Source organism: Podarcis pityusensis (assembly GCF_964106645.2).
Source record: "Podarcis pityusensis genome assembly, chromosome: 8".
NCBI lineage: Eukaryota > Metazoa > Chordata > Lepidosauria > Squamata > Lacertidae > Podarcis > Podarcis pityusensis.
In genome coordinates, this window is record NC_138033.1 from 22,406,322 (window position 1) to 22,424,187 (window position 17,866).

The 17,866-nt window shown below is 44.9% G+C and overlaps 1 protein-coding gene across 10 annotated transcripts in view; it reads right to left on the reverse strand.

The window, feature by feature from the left end:
* The window catches only part of PTPRU (protein tyrosine phosphatase receptor type U), a 375,331-nt gene that overhangs the window by 178,357 nt on the left and 179,108 nt on the right, over positions 1–17,866 (reverse strand). For all 10 annotated transcript variants that reach the window (XM_081015389.1, XM_081015387.1, XM_081015391.1 and 7 more), the window contains exons 3-7: positions 8,537–8,808; positions 6,875–6,956; positions 5,457–5,572; positions 3,399–3,573; positions 1,849–2,142 (exon numbers count right to left, since the gene is read on the reverse strand). In XM_081015389.1, coding sequence (XP_080871515.1) covers positions 1,849–2,142; positions 3,399–3,573; positions 5,457–5,572; positions 6,875–6,956; positions 8,537–8,808 — 939 coding nt within the window. The remainder of the gene's footprint in view (positions 1–1,848; positions 2,143–3,398; positions 3,574–5,456; positions 5,573–6,874; positions 6,957–8,536; positions 8,809–17,866) is intronic.

Genomic DNA, 17,866 nt, shown 5'->3' on the forward strand with positions numbered 1-17,866 from the left:
AATTGCAGGCATCAGTGACAGTAAACACATCCAGCTTGGAGACAGCCAAGGACTTAAGGAACTTCATAATACCTTCCCAGGTAGACAGACGGACAGGTACTTAAATAGCTTCCTTGAGCCTCAAACAAAGAACATCCCTACTGTCAGCTTCCAGACTAAGCCACTTTTGTGAACCACAACTCTTGTAAAATGCAAAGTGACTCAGCTATTGATTCTCAAAGTGTGAAGGAGGAAGAACACACAAGCTGCTGTCTGAGCCTTCTCTTGACTAGGCCAGCAGACTGAATAGCAACTAGCCACAGCCATGCCTATTCAGTGCAACATAGGGGACTGCAGCAATTTAAAAAAACCTGCTAGCACATTTGCAAAGCTAAGCAGTGTCCGGTAAGGTTTCAAATTGGATGGGGGACCATGTATTGAGATTCCTGCATTGCAGGGGGTTGAGCTAGACGCCCATCAGGATCCCTTCCAACTCTACAATTCTATGATTTTATCTGTGAATGAGCCATAAGATATGATGGACTTTCTCATCCTGACCCTTTTACTCTTCCAGTCTTCTCTCTGCCTGCCCCACCTCTCTTGATGCCATACCTCTCTTGATGCCATACTCTGGTAGACCTTGGCAAGAAGCATTTCTTTGGCCATTATTTGGAACAATCCAAATGCAGGTAGCTATGCTGAGTTTAAAGATCTTAGAATTCCAATTTAGTTACAAAGGCAGTTGCCTCATAACAGGTGAAACTATTTGCTCATCTAGCATATTACTGTCTACTCTGACTGGCAGCAGCCTGCCCAGAGCAGAGCAGAGCAGAGCAAGTATCTTTACCTATTACCTGACCCTTTTAACTGGAGATGTGGGGGATCAAACTCGGGTGCACTACCACTGAATTACTGTCCCCACTCCCTCAGTCTGAAGGTCCATTGACCATCTTCATTAAATTAAACTATGCAGGTGTTGGCAACATGCCTTGGGCTTTCCAGTGATCACTTGTTAAGTCCACATCACCAAAGCCATTTTGGAAATTTTCCATGGACATGGGCTTTTGGATGGATAACGCTTGACGCTTATGCATAGCATTGCTAGATCAATGTACAAACTGCTATTGCCTCGAGCCTTTTGCTTTTGCTATGGTCTCAGCCACAAACACCTAAAACAAAGCTGCAGTCCTGCCCCTCCTTTTCTTCAGGCTGCATCTGGCTGGCAGCTTTGCAAGTTGCTGATTTTAGCAGCTAAGAGCGCAGGAAGCAGAGCCGCACAGAAAAAAGAAATCAACTAGCAGGCATGAGGTTTGGAATTACAATATTGTGTGCAGGTGAAGGACTGTAGCTCAGCAGTAGAGCATCTACCTTGTATTCAGGAAGTCTCAGGTTCAACCCACAGCATCTTCAGGTAGGATGGAGAACATCCTCTATCTGAAACCCTGGAGAGATGCTGCCAGTCAGATTGGCACTAATCAGGTAGATAAGATGAACCAGTTGTCTGACTCAGTATAAGGCAGCTTCTAATGTGTCTGTGTTTTGAGGGAAGGGCCATAGTTCAGTGACAGGGCATCTGATTTGCATGAGGAAGGTCCAGATTTCAAGCCACAGCATTTCCAGGTAGATCTGGGGAAGGCTCCTGGTCTGTGTAGATTACGCTGCCAGTTGCGGTAGACTATAGCAAGTGACACAGAACAATAGCCCAACTCTGTATGTAGTAGCTTCCTATGTTCTAATCCCATGGGCAAGAATGCATACTACCCTGTAGGGAGCTCATCACTGCTCTGTTGTAGAAGATGCATTTGGGGTGGTATGGCAACTGGTTTTCATGGTACAAGGAAGCTCAATGAAAATAATGAAAGCTCCTACCTGCACACTTTGTCCTGCTGATGAGGGGAGGCCCAGGTTTGCCAGTCCCTCCATCCCCTGGCCGGGTAAGCAGGACATTGATCTCATATTCCGTGTCTGGATCCAAGTGCCACAACTTGTAGGTCTGCATGTTCACAGCATGAACCTCCGACCACGGCCCAGAGGTCATTCGGTACTCAATTTCCTTCCTTACAATGGGGCCATCTCCGATGATGGAATTGGTGTTGAGCTGGATGATCAGGTACGTCGAGCCTGCTCTCAGCAGCTGCGGGGGTGCAATGGGCGTAGGGGGCTCTGTCCAAAAGGAGAAAGAAGTTGTTACTAGAAGAGACCATCACACCAGCTTCAGACGGTTATCAATAAGAAAGTGGCTTACTAGGACCGCCTGTCCCCATATGAACTGACCCAGACACTACAATCATCATCTGAGACACTTCTTTGTGTGCCTCCTCCATGAAGGGCTTGGAGGGTGGCAAAAGGAGAACAGGGCCTTTTCTGCAGTGGGTCCTCACTTGTGGAATGCTGTCCCCAGGGAGACTCGCCTGGCGCTTTTGTTACATATATTTAGGCACCAGGCAAAAGCATTCCTCCTCTCCCAGGTCTTTGGATAATTAAACAATCTACGGCCTTTTGAACCAGGGAGATGGGGTATTCTTTCTGTTTGCTACTATGGAATGTGTGTTTGTGTTTTGATATTCTAAACTGCCTCGTGATCCACAGGTAAAGGGCAGTATAAAAATTTAATTAATAAATAACAATAAAGACAAGGGACCACAACTTTGCATGTGGTAAGAAACAGCAGGAATCGCCTCTGGTGGTTGGAAAGAGGTTCCCAGTGTTCCTTATCTTCTCAAAAGCAGCAATGGAGGTGAAACCTCAAGGTTTGTGTGGTTCTACACTTGAGCCATTGATCCCTGGCCTTCTATGATTCTGTATCAATAATGTACCGGTGGTTGAACAAGATGGCTTTCAAGGTCTATTCCAATCGAAGATTCTATGCTCCCCATAATGGCTCAGTCTAAGCAGAATCAAGGTGGCATGGAGCTCATTGTATACCTCTTCTGTTGCCCTCTACGCGTGCCCCCCCAACCCTCCAAAAAAAGTTCAGTAATGTCAAAGCAAATGGGTACACTTAAGGTGCCGCAGTGTTCCATCTAAAATAAATGACACTCAGCTGCACCTGCCAAAATAAATGAACAAAGGACATGCGGCAAAGGCAGATTATTTGCTTTCCCTCCCCCTCCTCTAATAGTTTGTGTTCACTGGCTTGCAAAATCCACCCATCACCGAGAGTTTGGGAGGGTTTCTTTGCTACGTGTGCACAGCAGCCAAGACTCTGCAGTGTCACGCCTGTCTGTTCCCAGCTTCAAAGCACTTTTCTCAAAGCTTTGGTTCAGTGACACAAGACATGAGTTGCAGGGCTTGGCAAAACCAGCATCCACTGCTGAATTGGAGTCAAATCCTCCCCTAGTTCTTTGCTTTCCAGGTCTGTCTTCTACTGGTATAGCCCTAAGCCAAAGTCAACCCTCCTGACACTCACTGCTGCATACCTTTCACAATCAGTTCTGCAAAGTTGGAGACGCCAGAGCCCCTGCCAGACTGGGTAACACAACGGTAAAAGTCCTGGTCTCCGTTGGAAACTTTATCCAGTTGAAAGGAAGCCAGGAATCTCCGGTGGCTGATGTGTTTCACGGAAGCTGCCGGGACAACTGCTCCATTCTGCCTCTGCCATCCAAAAAACAAGAATAAATGGCTTCATCAGGAAGAAGTCATTGGATTCTCTTACGTTTCTTGCGGAGCTAAGATCTCATTGGCTCTCGCACACAGTTCCTTTTACTCCATGTGCCTCCCATGCCTTCCTATTATGTGCCCAATGCTGTGGTTTCTCTACTTGCCTACAAGGTCACACATGAGAAGTACATCTTAATTTAGGATGCAACAACATTTTCATGGGTGATCACTTTCAGCATGAAAAGGGGAGTTTTGGAGGGTGGTATCAAAGTCTTCTCCAATCTCCCCCGCAAGGTTTTTCATTTTCCCCGTTTGTGCAATTTCTCTCATTTCCCCACCCTTTAAAAGAGAGTTATTCTTGGTGGATGCATGTTAACCAGTTGGGGATCATGCAGGGAATATACAGATCTCAACATTGCCAATCAAATCTGTCACAAAGCCAAACCAGAATGGGGGCAATACTTTCTCCTCTCACTCTAAATAGGCTCTTCATTCCCAAACTCCACCAAACTATCACCCAAACAGAGAGATATATTTGCATGTCAAGACCCCAAGGCTACCCACCCCCCTTGATGAATAAGCCACAAGGACACAGTATATTAGGTTAATGGTTATTGGGCAAATTTAGGCAACAACCTTATTGGTTACAGAATGTGAGCTGTATTGGCTTAGGCACTGGAATTGACCCGACTATATCTGACTCCTGCCTGCCATGCAGGGAGTCCTGTAAGGCTCAACCACCAATAGGGGGAGCACCGTCGATGCAAACCAACTCGAGCTCCCCCAGGGTTTCCAATGGGGTCATGGCATGGCCCTAGCCCCTCCCCGGGCTTTGGACAAGATCCACACCCTGGATTCCTTTAATGGAATACCCTTAAGATTAGAGACAGGTGATGGCCACACCTCCCCTCCCCCAAACCAAGTTCTACCAATGCCTAACTGCCACTTGAGCCAAAGGCTCGCCGCCAATACCCTCACATACATGCAACCAATCTTTTACGCCCTCTGTAATATCAGCCAACCAAACATTGTTTCCCCAGTCAGAAAGATGTATGCCATCAACTCCTCCCCACCCGGAAGTGGAGCAGATTTCACACACTCCTTTCACTTCAGTCCTATCGCAATCCTAGTCTTTCACAGACCCTCACTTTATGACATATTGTTCATTGCACTAGAATGCTTATTTCTTTGTGGAATGGTACAAGCTAAACATGGAGGCAAAGGGTGTCTGGGCGAGGTAAAAAGAAGCATCTCTCTTCCTCTCAAGCAAATAACATTTCCTGCATGCCTAAAACTGGTTGTTTGGGCTTCGAGAAATTGTTTACCTAACAGCCATCCTTCTGTCCAAGCTGAAAGATGGTCAGCTCACAGATGATAGGAAGAAGTTTGCCATTGAAGTACAACTGGATGGCAAGCCAAATTCTTACCTAATTCTCTCCCAGGATTAATGGGCACATGCTATAGGTAAAGGGACCCCTGACCATTAGGTCCAGTCGTGACCGACTCTGGGGTTGCGGCGCTCATCTCGCTTTATTGGCCGAGGGAGCCGGTATACAGCTTCCAGGTCATGTGGCCAGCATGACTAAGCCGCTTCTGGCGAACCAGAGCAGCACACGGAAATGCCGTTTACCTTCCTGCCGGAGCGGTACCTATTTATCTACTTGCACTTTGACGTGCTTTCGAACTGCTAGGTTGGCAGGAGCTGGAACCGAGCAACGGGAGCTCACCCCGCCACGGGGATTCGAACCGCCGACCTTCTGATCGGCAAGTCCTAGGCTCTGTGGTTTCATCAACCATACGGCACCAGGAACTAACAGGACAGAGAAATCCCAGGTTGTTCTTGGGCAGTAATCTTGATAACCTCCAACCCCACTTACCTGCATAAGGAACCTCTCTGCTTCAGAAGCCTTGCCGGAAGCAACACACTGGAAGGTGGCGTTCTGACCGGCATTCACCTCCACATCACCCAGGCGGGAAAAATGAGGTGCTTTAGCTGCCAAAATATGCAATGAGAAATAAACCCATAGAAATCCCTGGAACTGAATGTCCTTCTCCCTTCCTCCCCTCTCCTCCTCTCATACGCACATTATATAGCTGCATACTATGCAGAAGGTCCCAAGTTGAAACCACAGAATTACAAAGCAGCACTGGGGGGAGACTCCTGCCTGAAATCCTGGGGAGTTGCTGCCAGTCGGTGTGGACAGTACTGAGCTAAATGGACCAATAATGTGACTCAGTATAAGCCGCCTTCCTATGTTCCTTAGATCCAGCTGCAGTCCAGTCAGCTACAGTGCATGGAATTTGGAGAGGATCCTATCTTGCCCTTCAGCTCAGGCAGCAAAATGTCTTGAGGTGGGCCTTCTCAGTCTTCCTCTGTAATATGGGCATAGCTATCCTGGCCAAATTTACAGGGCTGTGGTGAGGAATGTGGAGAGCACTGGTAGAGCTGAGATAAAATTGCCTCACCAAATGATATATCATGATGTTGGAAATAAGGATGGGGCTCTGTTAGAGGCATTGGCTGGTTTCACAGTTTCCCCCATGCTGCGATTTCTGCATAACACACACACACACACACACACACACTATATTGCCAGGTCAGAAATTATGAAACCAACATCACAATATGGACTTCAAACCATATTTTGGATGGTTTTGGATGATATATCAACTAGCCCTAACACACATCATGATTTGTGGTATATTGCCAGGTCAAAAATTATGAAACTGATATCACTATATGGACTTCAAACCAGTTTTGGGCAATATATTGATATATCACCCAGACCTAGCCCCAATTTTGAGCCAAAGTTCACATGTTTATCCCTAAGACAGAAAATATAAAGCACTTACAAAAAAGCATGATGGAATTATCCAAGGTTGTATCCAGCTTTAGTCCTACTCGGCATAGACCGCTGAAATGGATGGACATGACTAACTGAATGTCAGTGGGTCTATTCTGAGAAGCACTTAGCCAGAGAAAACCGTGAGTGTTATAATTTTGTTCCAACTGTTTAGCCCCGAGATAATATAATATAAAGCGCTTCAAGCACTTATGAAAGGCATTACCGAAGAAACAGCGAGCATTACTATCACATGGAATTCTATTTGGTTTCGAAACAGAAATTCAGGCAAGAGGAGAGGAAAAAGGAAGAACAACACATAAGAATACAAAAGGACTCAATGTGAGAAAGAAAGGAAAGAAAGGAGTAGCTCACAAACTAACCAGAGAGTTTGGATGTATAAATTAAGCAGACGAATCCTATCTCCAGGCCTAGGCTATAGCAATACTTACAGCAGGGATAGTTCAAGAGCAGGATGTCATCCAATCCTAGGTATCCTCTGTGTTCACTGGAGACCACTGCCTCAAACAGGACCTGAGAAGGAATCAGGCACATATAGATAAACCCTGTCAGGAATACTGGAAGCTGCTTTATTCTGAGCCAGACCATTAGTCCATCAGTACTGTCTACACTGACTGGCAATGGTTCTCCAGTGTCTAAGACAAGGTTCTCTTCCAGACCTACCTGAAAATGCCAGGAATTGAACCTGCAAAGTAGGTACTCTACTTCTGAGCCACAGTCCCTCCCAGAGAATTCTAATGGAGTAGGACTGGGAAACCTAGGGCCCTCTGGGGAGTGTTGTACTCCAATTTCCATCAGCTCCAGTTCAGCATGACCAATGATCAGGAATGGTGGGAGATGGAATCTGGAAACAACTGGTGGACCATACATTCTACACTCTTCATGGAAATGCTATAGCCCTGGGACAGCAAAATCCAATATATGTCCGCTTCCACTGAATTCAACATGGCTTACTTCCATGGAGGTGGAAATAGGGTTGATTGTAATTTTATTTTTTAAGTTAAAACAGAACATTTCAAAACTCCACAAGCATCGTCTATGGGTTTGTAACAAGCAATCTATTTTACTTCTACTAATAATAATAATACAGCGTTACCTCGGGTTACAAACACTTTGGGTTACAGACTTCACTAACCCGGAAGTAGTACCTTGGATTAAGAATTTTACCTCAGGATGAGAACAGAAATCACGAGGCGGCGGCGCGGCGGCAGCGGGAGGCCCCATTAGCTAAAGTGGTACCTCAGGTTAAGAACGGTTCAGGTTAAGAACGGACCTCCGGAATGAATTAAGTTCATAACCTGAAGTACCACTGTAATAATACCATTTTATCCCATGCTTCCTCCAAGGAACTTGAGCTATCATCCATTATTTAATTGATTGATTGATTTGCCTATCTATAACCTACTTAGTCCATATCTAAAGTCCACAGGTTAAAATCAATTGAAGGTCACCATAGAATTAATACACACCAGTAAAAAGAAAAAAGTAAAAAAAAAAACAGGAATAACAATCGGAATAGAACAATTGGAATAGAAAATTCCTTATCATAGCAGCAAAAACCTGCAGCAGATTACCATATCCAGCAGCAAAATATCAGGTTAAAAATCTAAAAGCAGAACAAAAGCCAACCAAAGGCTTTCTGAAAGAAGGTCTGTGGCCAATTGCCTGAAGGAGGGACAGGAAACCTGTGACCCTCCAGATATTGCTGAACTCCAATGCTCATCATCCCTGACCAATGACTATACTGATGGGATGATGGGAGGTGGTATTCTGCAACATCTGAAGGACCACTGTCTCCCCATTCCCGGTCTAAAGGAATAAAATGTTGGGGGCCTATGAGGATATTCTACACAGTCCACAAAGAAAAGCAGAAAGCTGTTTTACATATGTTAAAACACTGTAAATCACTTCAGGGTGTCTCGCTGGAAGAGATTCATACATTCAATAAATAAATGATGGCGGTGGCGATCAAGTACAATTTTTAAAAGATTAATTACAGAGTGCATGATTTGTTTTGTTCTTAGCCTCCTCCTGCCTGCGTAGCAGAGAAATCCGAACCCAAGCTTTCTCCTGAAAAGTATTTCTCCACTCACCTGGTACTCATTGGGCCAAAACATGCTGACGGATAGTTCCACTTGGTGCCACTGCCGCCCATGGGAGCCAGAGACATTCCACACCACACTGCCCAGTGGACCTCCATTCACCTTCACGTAGACGTTCAGGGTCCCTGGGCTGTGGCCGTCCCGGCTGTACATGAAGTAGCTGAACTGGAGGCAGTGGGTGTCATTCTCACTGAGCGTCTGGAAGAGGATGTGAGCTTTCTGACCCTGCACATGTTGAGAGGAGTTGACCATCAGGTAGGACCCTGCAACAAAAAGAGAGAAGGAGAAAATTGAGTGTTCCTTCAGCAGCACATGCATCAGAGACCAGGTTTGTGATAACAAGTGGTTCATGCGGGTTCCCCATCACTTTGCCTGCTCGCCCCACTTCAAACACCACCCAGTACATTGCCCGTCTCATAAACACCTTTGCCTTGTCTCATGAGTCAAGGTTAGTTTTTTACAGGAATAGGGTTGGAGGAGAAATTTGAATCTGTTTAAGTTTCAGTGAGAAACTACTTAATTCTCACTTCTTGAACCGATTCACAAACCAAAACGTTATCCTAAGAAATGCGTGTTCCTCCAAATTTTGGGATGCAGCCAAACAATATGTACAAAAATGCATATATTAAGTGGGAAGTGTGCATCGAAATGCATTATATTTGTGAAAATAACATACAAAAATGCATTATATTAGGGGGGAATTGCTTGCAGAAATGTCTACATTTGTCAAAACAACATCTGGAGGGCCAGAGATTCCCCACCCCTCATTTATAGAACATAGAAGATATTGGTCCATTTTTTTACTTGAGGAACACCAAGATGACAGCAAAAATGTCTAGCCTGAGATCAGTTAGTGAAGCCAGGGCACAGAATACTTAAGCAGAAATAACAATCACAAAGACAGCACCTTGGAGCATATGCAGAGGATTTTTCTCCAACCACTAAGCTACCACAGAGTTCACACACACACACACACAGAGAGAGAGAGAGAGAGAGAGAGAGAGAGAGAGAGAGCGTAGACAGCACAGGTCAGAGCCTCAACAGCTCTTCTCTCTTTTTGGAAATGATGCACTAGTCCCACTTCTGTTGCAAGTAAATTACAACCAGAGAACAACTCCCAGAGTTCCCTGTAAAAAGGGCTTTTTAAACCACTCTGCAAGTTGCAGCTGTGCAAGGGGAATAAGGGTCTTCAAAAAAACTCTCAGCACTCTTATTAAACTATAGTTCCCAGGATTCTGTGTGGGAAACCAATACTGTTTGAAGTACAGTCATACCTCGGGTTGAAGTAGCTTCGGGATGAATATTTTCAGGTTGCGCTCCGCAGCAACCCAGAAGTAGTGGAGCGTGTTACTTCCGGGTTTCACTGCTCGCGCATGCGCAGAAGCTCAAAATGACATCACGCACATGCGCGAAAGCGGTGAATCGCGACCTGCGGACGCGGGCTGCATTCGCTTCAGGATGCAAATGGGGCTCTGGAATGGATCCCGTTCGCATCCAGAGGTACCACTGTAGTATAATAGTGGTTTAAATGTACAGTGCGAATGTGACTTCAGTCTATTGAGTCCTTAGAAATCTGCAACTGCACAGCAGTTGAAGCCTGGCTGACAGGAAGGGGTGGCTTACAGGAAGATGAAGGCAATGGAAGAAGGTAATTTTGGAATCCAGAACAGATGGCTTCCCCCCCCCCGCCCCCTTTGTGGCAAAGCCATTATTAACAACACCATTATCCTAAGTCTGTATTATCAATCACAATGGGGCCAGAAATTGTCATGCAAAATCACCATAGAAGGAAAAAAACCTAGAATAAAAACAACCAATAAAACAGATGTAAAGCAAAGCAAGTTGGTGATAGATGCTATCATATGAACAAATCGGGTCTCCTTTTTATGTTCTGAAAATGATTTTGAGTATAATCACTTATAAATGCATCCTATTAATATCAGTCTCTCCCTTACAGCCCAAAATTGGAAGATTAGGTGTTTATGAAATTATAGCAATGTCTTTTATGGCAACTATAATTTAATTTGTAGCTTTTGCACAAAGGGCTCAAACATCCAGCCCATCTGGATTTTTGGAGGCCTCCATGTAGATCTCTCTCTCTCCTCTCTCTCTCTCTCTCACTCACACACACACATACACAGAGAGAGAGAGTCCCACCTTATCAATATTATTGCCACTTGAATCGTAGCCAAATAAACCATGATAACTATTTACAACTTGCCTGGAAACTCGCTAGCTGCTTCCCTTCAGCTTTTATTGCCTTGACACTCCTATCTCCACCTGGATTTAAGCCATTTAATTTCGAGTTCCGCCTCTTCGAATCATTTAACACATAGCTGCTTCTGACTTTAAGCAGTGCTCAGCAGGCTGTTAGGCAGTTCAGAGGCCATTAGCATAACAAATGCCATCTCATCTCTGAAGCTCAGCTTGGGGGAGAGCCGGGGACAGGGATTCAGCTTCTCCCATCACACCATTCAAGTATCTGCAGAGGGTTTTCCCCCATCCCACTCTTCCTTGTACTTTGGGACCTCCACGGCATACCCTCCAACGTTTTTGTCACCAAAACTGGGACATCAGAAGGGTTGCGCCAAAGCACCTTCCAGTCTGTCGCTCTGGCGTGAGTCAAAAGGGGTCGGAAGGTGCTCTGGTGCAACCCTCTTGACTTGCACCAGAGTGAGCATCTTTTGGTCTGGCTCTCTGGTGCAAGGACTCACGCCAGAGTGCCAGGCCAAAAAAGGGACATTCTATGATGCAAACTGAAGCCAGGATGAGCTTCTGTATTTCAAGGATGTCCCACTTAAAATAGGACAGTTGTCAAGATGGAAGGAAGAAACAACCTCGACCAGAGAAGAATGGCAAATCAAGTTGATGGACTATGCTGAAATGGCAAAACTAACTGGGAAGCTCAGGAATCAATAAGACAATATTTTTTTTAAAAAAAAAAAGAATGGGAAATGTTTATAATGCATATACAAAATCATTGTAAGCAGGTCAAAACATTAGCAGGATTTTAAATACACTTGTAATGTAACAAAATGTATAGATAATCTGGGAAGATGAAAAATTGGAGAAGTATTGATATGCAGCTGAAAATAGAATCAATAGGACCCATAGAAGGGGTGGCGAGGGGAGGTCAGGAGATTCAGAGTAATCTTGAGAATTAGATTTGGAATTGTTTTTGTTGTATGTTTATATTTTGGAAAATCAAAAATGTATTTCAAAATAAATAAATAAATATATAAATGAAAGACAGTTGTGGGGTATGCCTTGCCTACCAGAGCACATACCCCTCAACAGTCCAGGACATTCCCAACAGGGGGCGGGGGCTGTGCTTTCATGCAGGTCACATGACTCACACAAGAGCATAGCCTGGAAGACGTGCATCCCGTTTTTGCGCTGGGACACGCTGGAGGGTTTGGTGGCACCATTCACATAATGAAAATGACTGCAGAGATATCTACCTTTTCAAAAGTAGGGAGGTCCACAGTACTTAGCTGATGGGGAACCACTGCTCTAAATTATCCCCCCATCACTGGATAGGGAATAAATTGCCAAAAAAAAAAAAAGTATATGTATGCAATTACATGTATATGTAATTGTAACCTGAATACAACACACCAAATGTGTCCTGTGGATTAAAAAATCACATGTGACTATCTCAGAAATGGAAGCCATCTTAGGTCCCATCTGCACTACACGGTATCATATCAGTCATGGCTTCCCCCAAAGAAGTCTGGGATGTTTGTTTGTTAAGGGTGCGGGGAGATTTTAGGAGACCCCTAAACAGTCAAACTCCTGGGAATTGTAGCTCTGTGAGGAGGCCAGAGGTCTCCTCTCAGAACTCTTAACAAACTACGCTTCCCAGCACAGGGGAAGCCATGACTGTTTAAAGAAGTATGATACTGCTTTGAATGTTTAGTGCAGATGGGGCCTTTAAAGGCACCTTACTCAGACACACATGGTCGGAATAACCTGAAAATGCAACAGATAACCAACCAACCGATCAACCAACCAGTGTTAGCCCTGGATTCTGTAAGTTAAGTAAAATGATCCCATTTATATAAATCTAGGAATGCTTTCTTGACAGTACCCTTTTAAATTTTAATCACATTTACTCAATTGATTCATTTAATTTCCATGAAGCCACATGGATGCAGGTTTTTGTTTTGTTTTTTTAAAGAATCATTCACTGGACAAATTCCAGTTTTGGCCGAATGAAAACAGAGCAATTAAACCAGCATTATCAAATGCAGGCCAACGAAGATGTGCTCCGTCCCTGCCTTCTACTGGATGAGGGAAGAATTGCTGGCTATTGTGGCACAAATTCTGCCAGCCAGGCCCCCGTCCTTCCAAGACGTTCCCGTTCTAAGCTGGTGGCACAAGAAGCGACATGTCTTGAAGTCTGTTCAGAGGCTCCACATTCAGAGTCCAAACGTAGTCCTAAGATAGAATCACAGCTGGGAGGAAAACCTTGCATCATTCCTGAACCAGCATCTGCTTTCATACTTATTTGCTGTTGAGCCGGGTTCATGCTGTGCCACTCATCCTGGCAATTTCATCAGCTCTTCTCTCTTCTGAGGGCTGATGGGGGTGGGGAGGGTAGCAGAAGCCAGCACAGGAAAGCCCAGAAGGCAAGGGAAATAGCGGGAACGGAGATGAGAGGAAGAGGGTGGATTTTTTTGTTTTGCCCATTTCCCAACTCAGTGCATTGAATCCAAAGCCCAAGGGAAGATGTTCTTTAATTCATGGCAGAGAGAGAGAGAGAAGCAGATGAGGGGGAAACAGTCAAGGAACTTCCTGCTGGATTTTGGTAAAAACATAGGGATGTAGGAAGCTGCATTATACTGAGTCATATCATTAGTCTATCTAGCTCAGTAGTGTCTTAATTGAGAGGCAGAAATTCTCCAGGGTTTTGTGCACAGGACATTCCGAGTCCTAGCTGGAGCTGCTGCAGCCCTGCTCCCATCTTTCTTCTTGCATTTCTTTAATTGGGGGCTAAAAGCAGCAGCAGTCACGAAATTAAAAGACGCCTGCTCCTTGGGAGAAAGGCGATGGCAAACCTAGACAGCATCTTAAAAAGCAGAGACATCACCTTACCAACAAAGGTCCGTATAGTTAAAGCCATGGTTTTCCCAGTAGTGATGTATGGAAGTGAGAGCTGGACCATAAAGAAGGCTGATCGCCGAAGAATTGATGCTTTTGAATTATGGTGCTGGAGGAGACTCTTGAGAGTCCCATGGACTGCAAGAAGATCAAACGTATCCATTCTTAAGGAAATCAGCCCTGAGTGCTCACTGGAAGGACAGATCCTGAAGCTGAGGCTCCAGTACTTTGGCCACCTCATGAGAAGAGAAGACTCCCTGGAAAAGAACCTGATGTTGGGAAAGATGGAGGGCACAAGGAGAAGGGGACGACAGAGGACAAGATGGTTGGACAGTGTTCTCGAAGCTACAAACATGAGTCTGACCAAACTGTGGGAGGCAGTGGAAGACAGGAGTGCCTGGCGTGCTCTGGTCCATGGGGTCATGAAGAGTTGGACACGAATAAATGACTAAACAACAACAAAAGCAGCAGCAACATTAGCAGAGACTTGTCAGAATCAGAGACTATCCAAAGCACGTGTGGAAACAACTGTCCTTTTCCGAAGGCTGGGAGAGAAGAGGCAAAAGGAGTTTCTCAAGAGAGGGAGTTTCCAGATCCTATGCACCACCACCAAGCAGGCCCTGTCCCATGTACACACCAGGTGAACTTCAGGTGGTGGTGAAACGGGCAACCAGCAGAATATACAAGCAAACAATGCACAAGTAACAATCAATAGGTATGCATCTGCCAATACTTGGTGATCCCCACTCCAGTGGCAAAAACAGGAATATCATCAACAGAACTCATGATTTCCCATGATCTCTCTCCCTGTACCTCCTATTTTAATTGCTGCTGCGTCACTTTTACATTTAATTGTTAATTATTTCATTGTATTTTGAATGCCGTTAGCCCCCTTGAGCACTACTTTGGTAAGTGGAAAGGTGGTATATAAAATAAGTAAGAGGAGGAGGAAGAGTTAGTCACAACGGTTATATGCTTCCTCCAGGATGAGAGACAGCAAACCAGTGAATTCCGGTTGCTGGGGAACAACTGCAAAATAGGGTGGTTGCCAGGGGTGGCCCACCCCATTTTGCCACCTAAGGAGAAATGAGAAGGGGCTGCCACTCACCTGACCCTGCTGCAAGCCTTGGTTACTGAGGTTGTGCAGCAGCACAACTCTGGTGGCAGCAGGGCTAGGCTGCAATATTCCACCATCCAAGGCGGCTGCTTCAGCCCATGGATTGGGCAGCCCTGATTATTGCCCTCACATCCTGCTTTGGGGCTCCCCACTGGCATCTGGTGGCTGCTGTGAATAATAGGATGCTGGACTAGATAGGCCTCTGGTCTTACACATTTATGGGAGTCTGATACTGGATGGTCCAGCTCCAACTTCAACCCTCTATTCATTGGATGGTTCCCACTGCTGAGGAAAAGCTCTTGTCTATTTATTCATCGCCATCTTCCACATTCCCACTCCCCACCAAGCATCGCTGCCTCAGAGCCAACATCCCTCTAATATTTTAAAGAGAAAAAGCATTTATTCAGTGGAACTCAGCCACATGCTGACTGATATGTCGATTCCCTTTTCGCCTCCAATTCTTCTCCCCTTGTGTGAAATTATTAATGTGCTAATGAGGTTGGGCCCACTTGGCCCAGGAAACGTTGTTCCCAACAACACCACTTTGAGTTTGCTCCTTCATCTGAACTGCAGCCAAGAGCTGTCTTTAGAAAGCCATCCTTTGCACAGTCCAATCTCCTAGGGCCTCATTTATTAATGACGAATATTTCCTCCTCGCAATGCCAGCCAAGGATGAGACAAAAATTAAACTGCTGCAGGGGACCTCAGAGTGATGATATCCTGCCTCAGCCAGTGGAGCGGGGAGAATGAAATTCTCTGGATGGCAGGTACCTTTCAGTTCTCTCAAATCCATAGGGCTTTTTAAAGGAAATACCTTAGGGGGGGGAAATCTTTGACCCCCTCAGATGTTGCTAAACTACAATTTCCATCCGCCCCAACAAGCATGGCCAATGGCCAGGGATGATGGGAGTTCAGTACATCTGCATCTCTGTTTGAATAGTTTTTAAGGTGTCTTCATTGTTTTTTATTGCATAACCACTTGTTGTTTGCCTCCCTGGGCTCCTTTGGGAGGAAGGTTAGGATATAAATTTAATTCATCATCATCTTGTGGAACTTCATCCCCACAGAGGTGTGTCTCGCTCCTTCATTATACAGCTTTTCACTGAAGGCGTAACCCTTGCTCTTAATGCTTGAGGTGCGCATTCTTAGAACCCACCTTATTTCTGCCATTTTAAATTGTTTTAAACTGTTTCCATATTGTGTAATATTGTGTTGCAACCCGCCCTGAGACCTGAGGGTTAAGGGTAAGTAATAAATTGTTGTTGCTGTTAAACATAGGCATCTCCCCACATATGCATCTTAGACTCAGGCACAACAAGGGGCTGGGAAATAAAGAAATAGATTTAAATTGCAAACAGGAGTGAAAAGGAAAAACAGCCAGAAAAGAGCGGGAAAGCTGCAGTCAGTGGCACAAGCTACAGCGTTAAGTGTTTCAAAGCACTCCAGATTTTGCCAAGCGAGTGCTCCTTTCCCCATCATGGAGGTGTAATGATTAAGCCGCATGCGGTGTAGCCTAATTAACTTGTAGCTGGAATTTCAGTTGATACAGGTTTTTTCCTCACTTGACCTCTTTCGGCTTCTACAAGCAATTTCAGCTAGTGCGCACCTATTAAGGGTACAGAACCCCTATCCTTCTTCGGTTATCCTAATAGGGAATGTGGCACCCGTTGGGTTTTCTACTTGTCAGGAATCTAATTAAAGGCATAAAGTCTTCATCAGGATATTTCTCAAAGGGGTGGCCTGGCGAAAGGGAAAAAATGACCTCGGGGCCTTAATTATCAAATTCCTCCTTCCCAACTGGGTTGTTAAGAGATCACGGCAAAGTGGTTTCACACTCAATTATTCACCCCACGCAGAGGTCATCTGACATTTCCACTGGGCTTATTGTGTGACATAATCCGCCAATATAGGATAGGATTGGTCAGCCTTTTTTGTCCGCCGAGGGTCATATTTAGCAAGGAGTGGGCAGTCAGGGGCTACATGCCAGTAGGCTATCTCAAAAGCATAGCTAACAGCAGAACTATTGACATCACCGTGCTCTCTTTGGCCCCTGCTTAAAACATTTTCATTAGACAAGCCTGCCCAGACCCATCGACGCAGGCATGTTTGCATCACTTTGACTGTCAGTCTCAATTGTTTTAACGTGTTTTTAGCTGTTTTCATTAACAGCTTTAATACTTCTTGCAATCCGCTTAGAGGTTTTACTACAGTCAAGAAGTATCTATGTTTTGCCATCATAAATAAATGCACCTGGCAGAAAACAACATGCCTCATAATATTTGGCCACCTCACACAGAAATATGACCTCCTGCAGCATTGAGCATGGCCTTATGGAAGAGGATTTTGACCACCTCCATGTGCCAAAGCTAGGAACCAGCCTTTTCTTAGTGGAAAAGTACGCAATAAGATTGTCATGAGGAGGACATAGAAAATGGCCCTCTACTTCACATTGACCGGTGGCCCCTTCTCTGCTGCCTTAAATATTACTTAGCTTGAGGGACAAATCAATCTGCACCAGATATAAGGCAGCTTTCTACATTCCTGGGGACTACTCTGCATGGAATTATTTTCCTGTAGGTCAGCCTTCCCCAGCCTGGTGCCCTGCAGATGTTGTTGGACTACAACTCCCATCATCCCTGACCACCAGCCAAGCCAGGTGGGGGAACCTGAGTTGTACAACACTTGAAGGGCACCAGGTTATATAAGGATGCTATAGGCATTCGTTTGGCGTCACCTTTCCCCTCCTTTAAACTGCCTACCACTATCACCCATCTTGACATTTTCTTTCCTCCTTTATTTTCAGTTTCCTTAGTTGCTCTTCATGGCAACTCACCATTAGGAAAATGGCAATGTGTGTATTTTCACAATAAATTAAGACTGAATTAAAATCAAGGTTTCAGCAAAATTAAGGGTATGTGTGTGAGAGGCCCAAGGGAGAGGCCTAGGGTAATTAACTATAATAATTTATTATTATTATTATTATTATTATTATTATTATTATTATTATTATTATTTATTATTTATACCCCGCCCATCTGGTTGGGTTTCCCCAGCCACTCTGGTCAGCTCCCAACCGAATATTAAAAACACAGCATCACTAG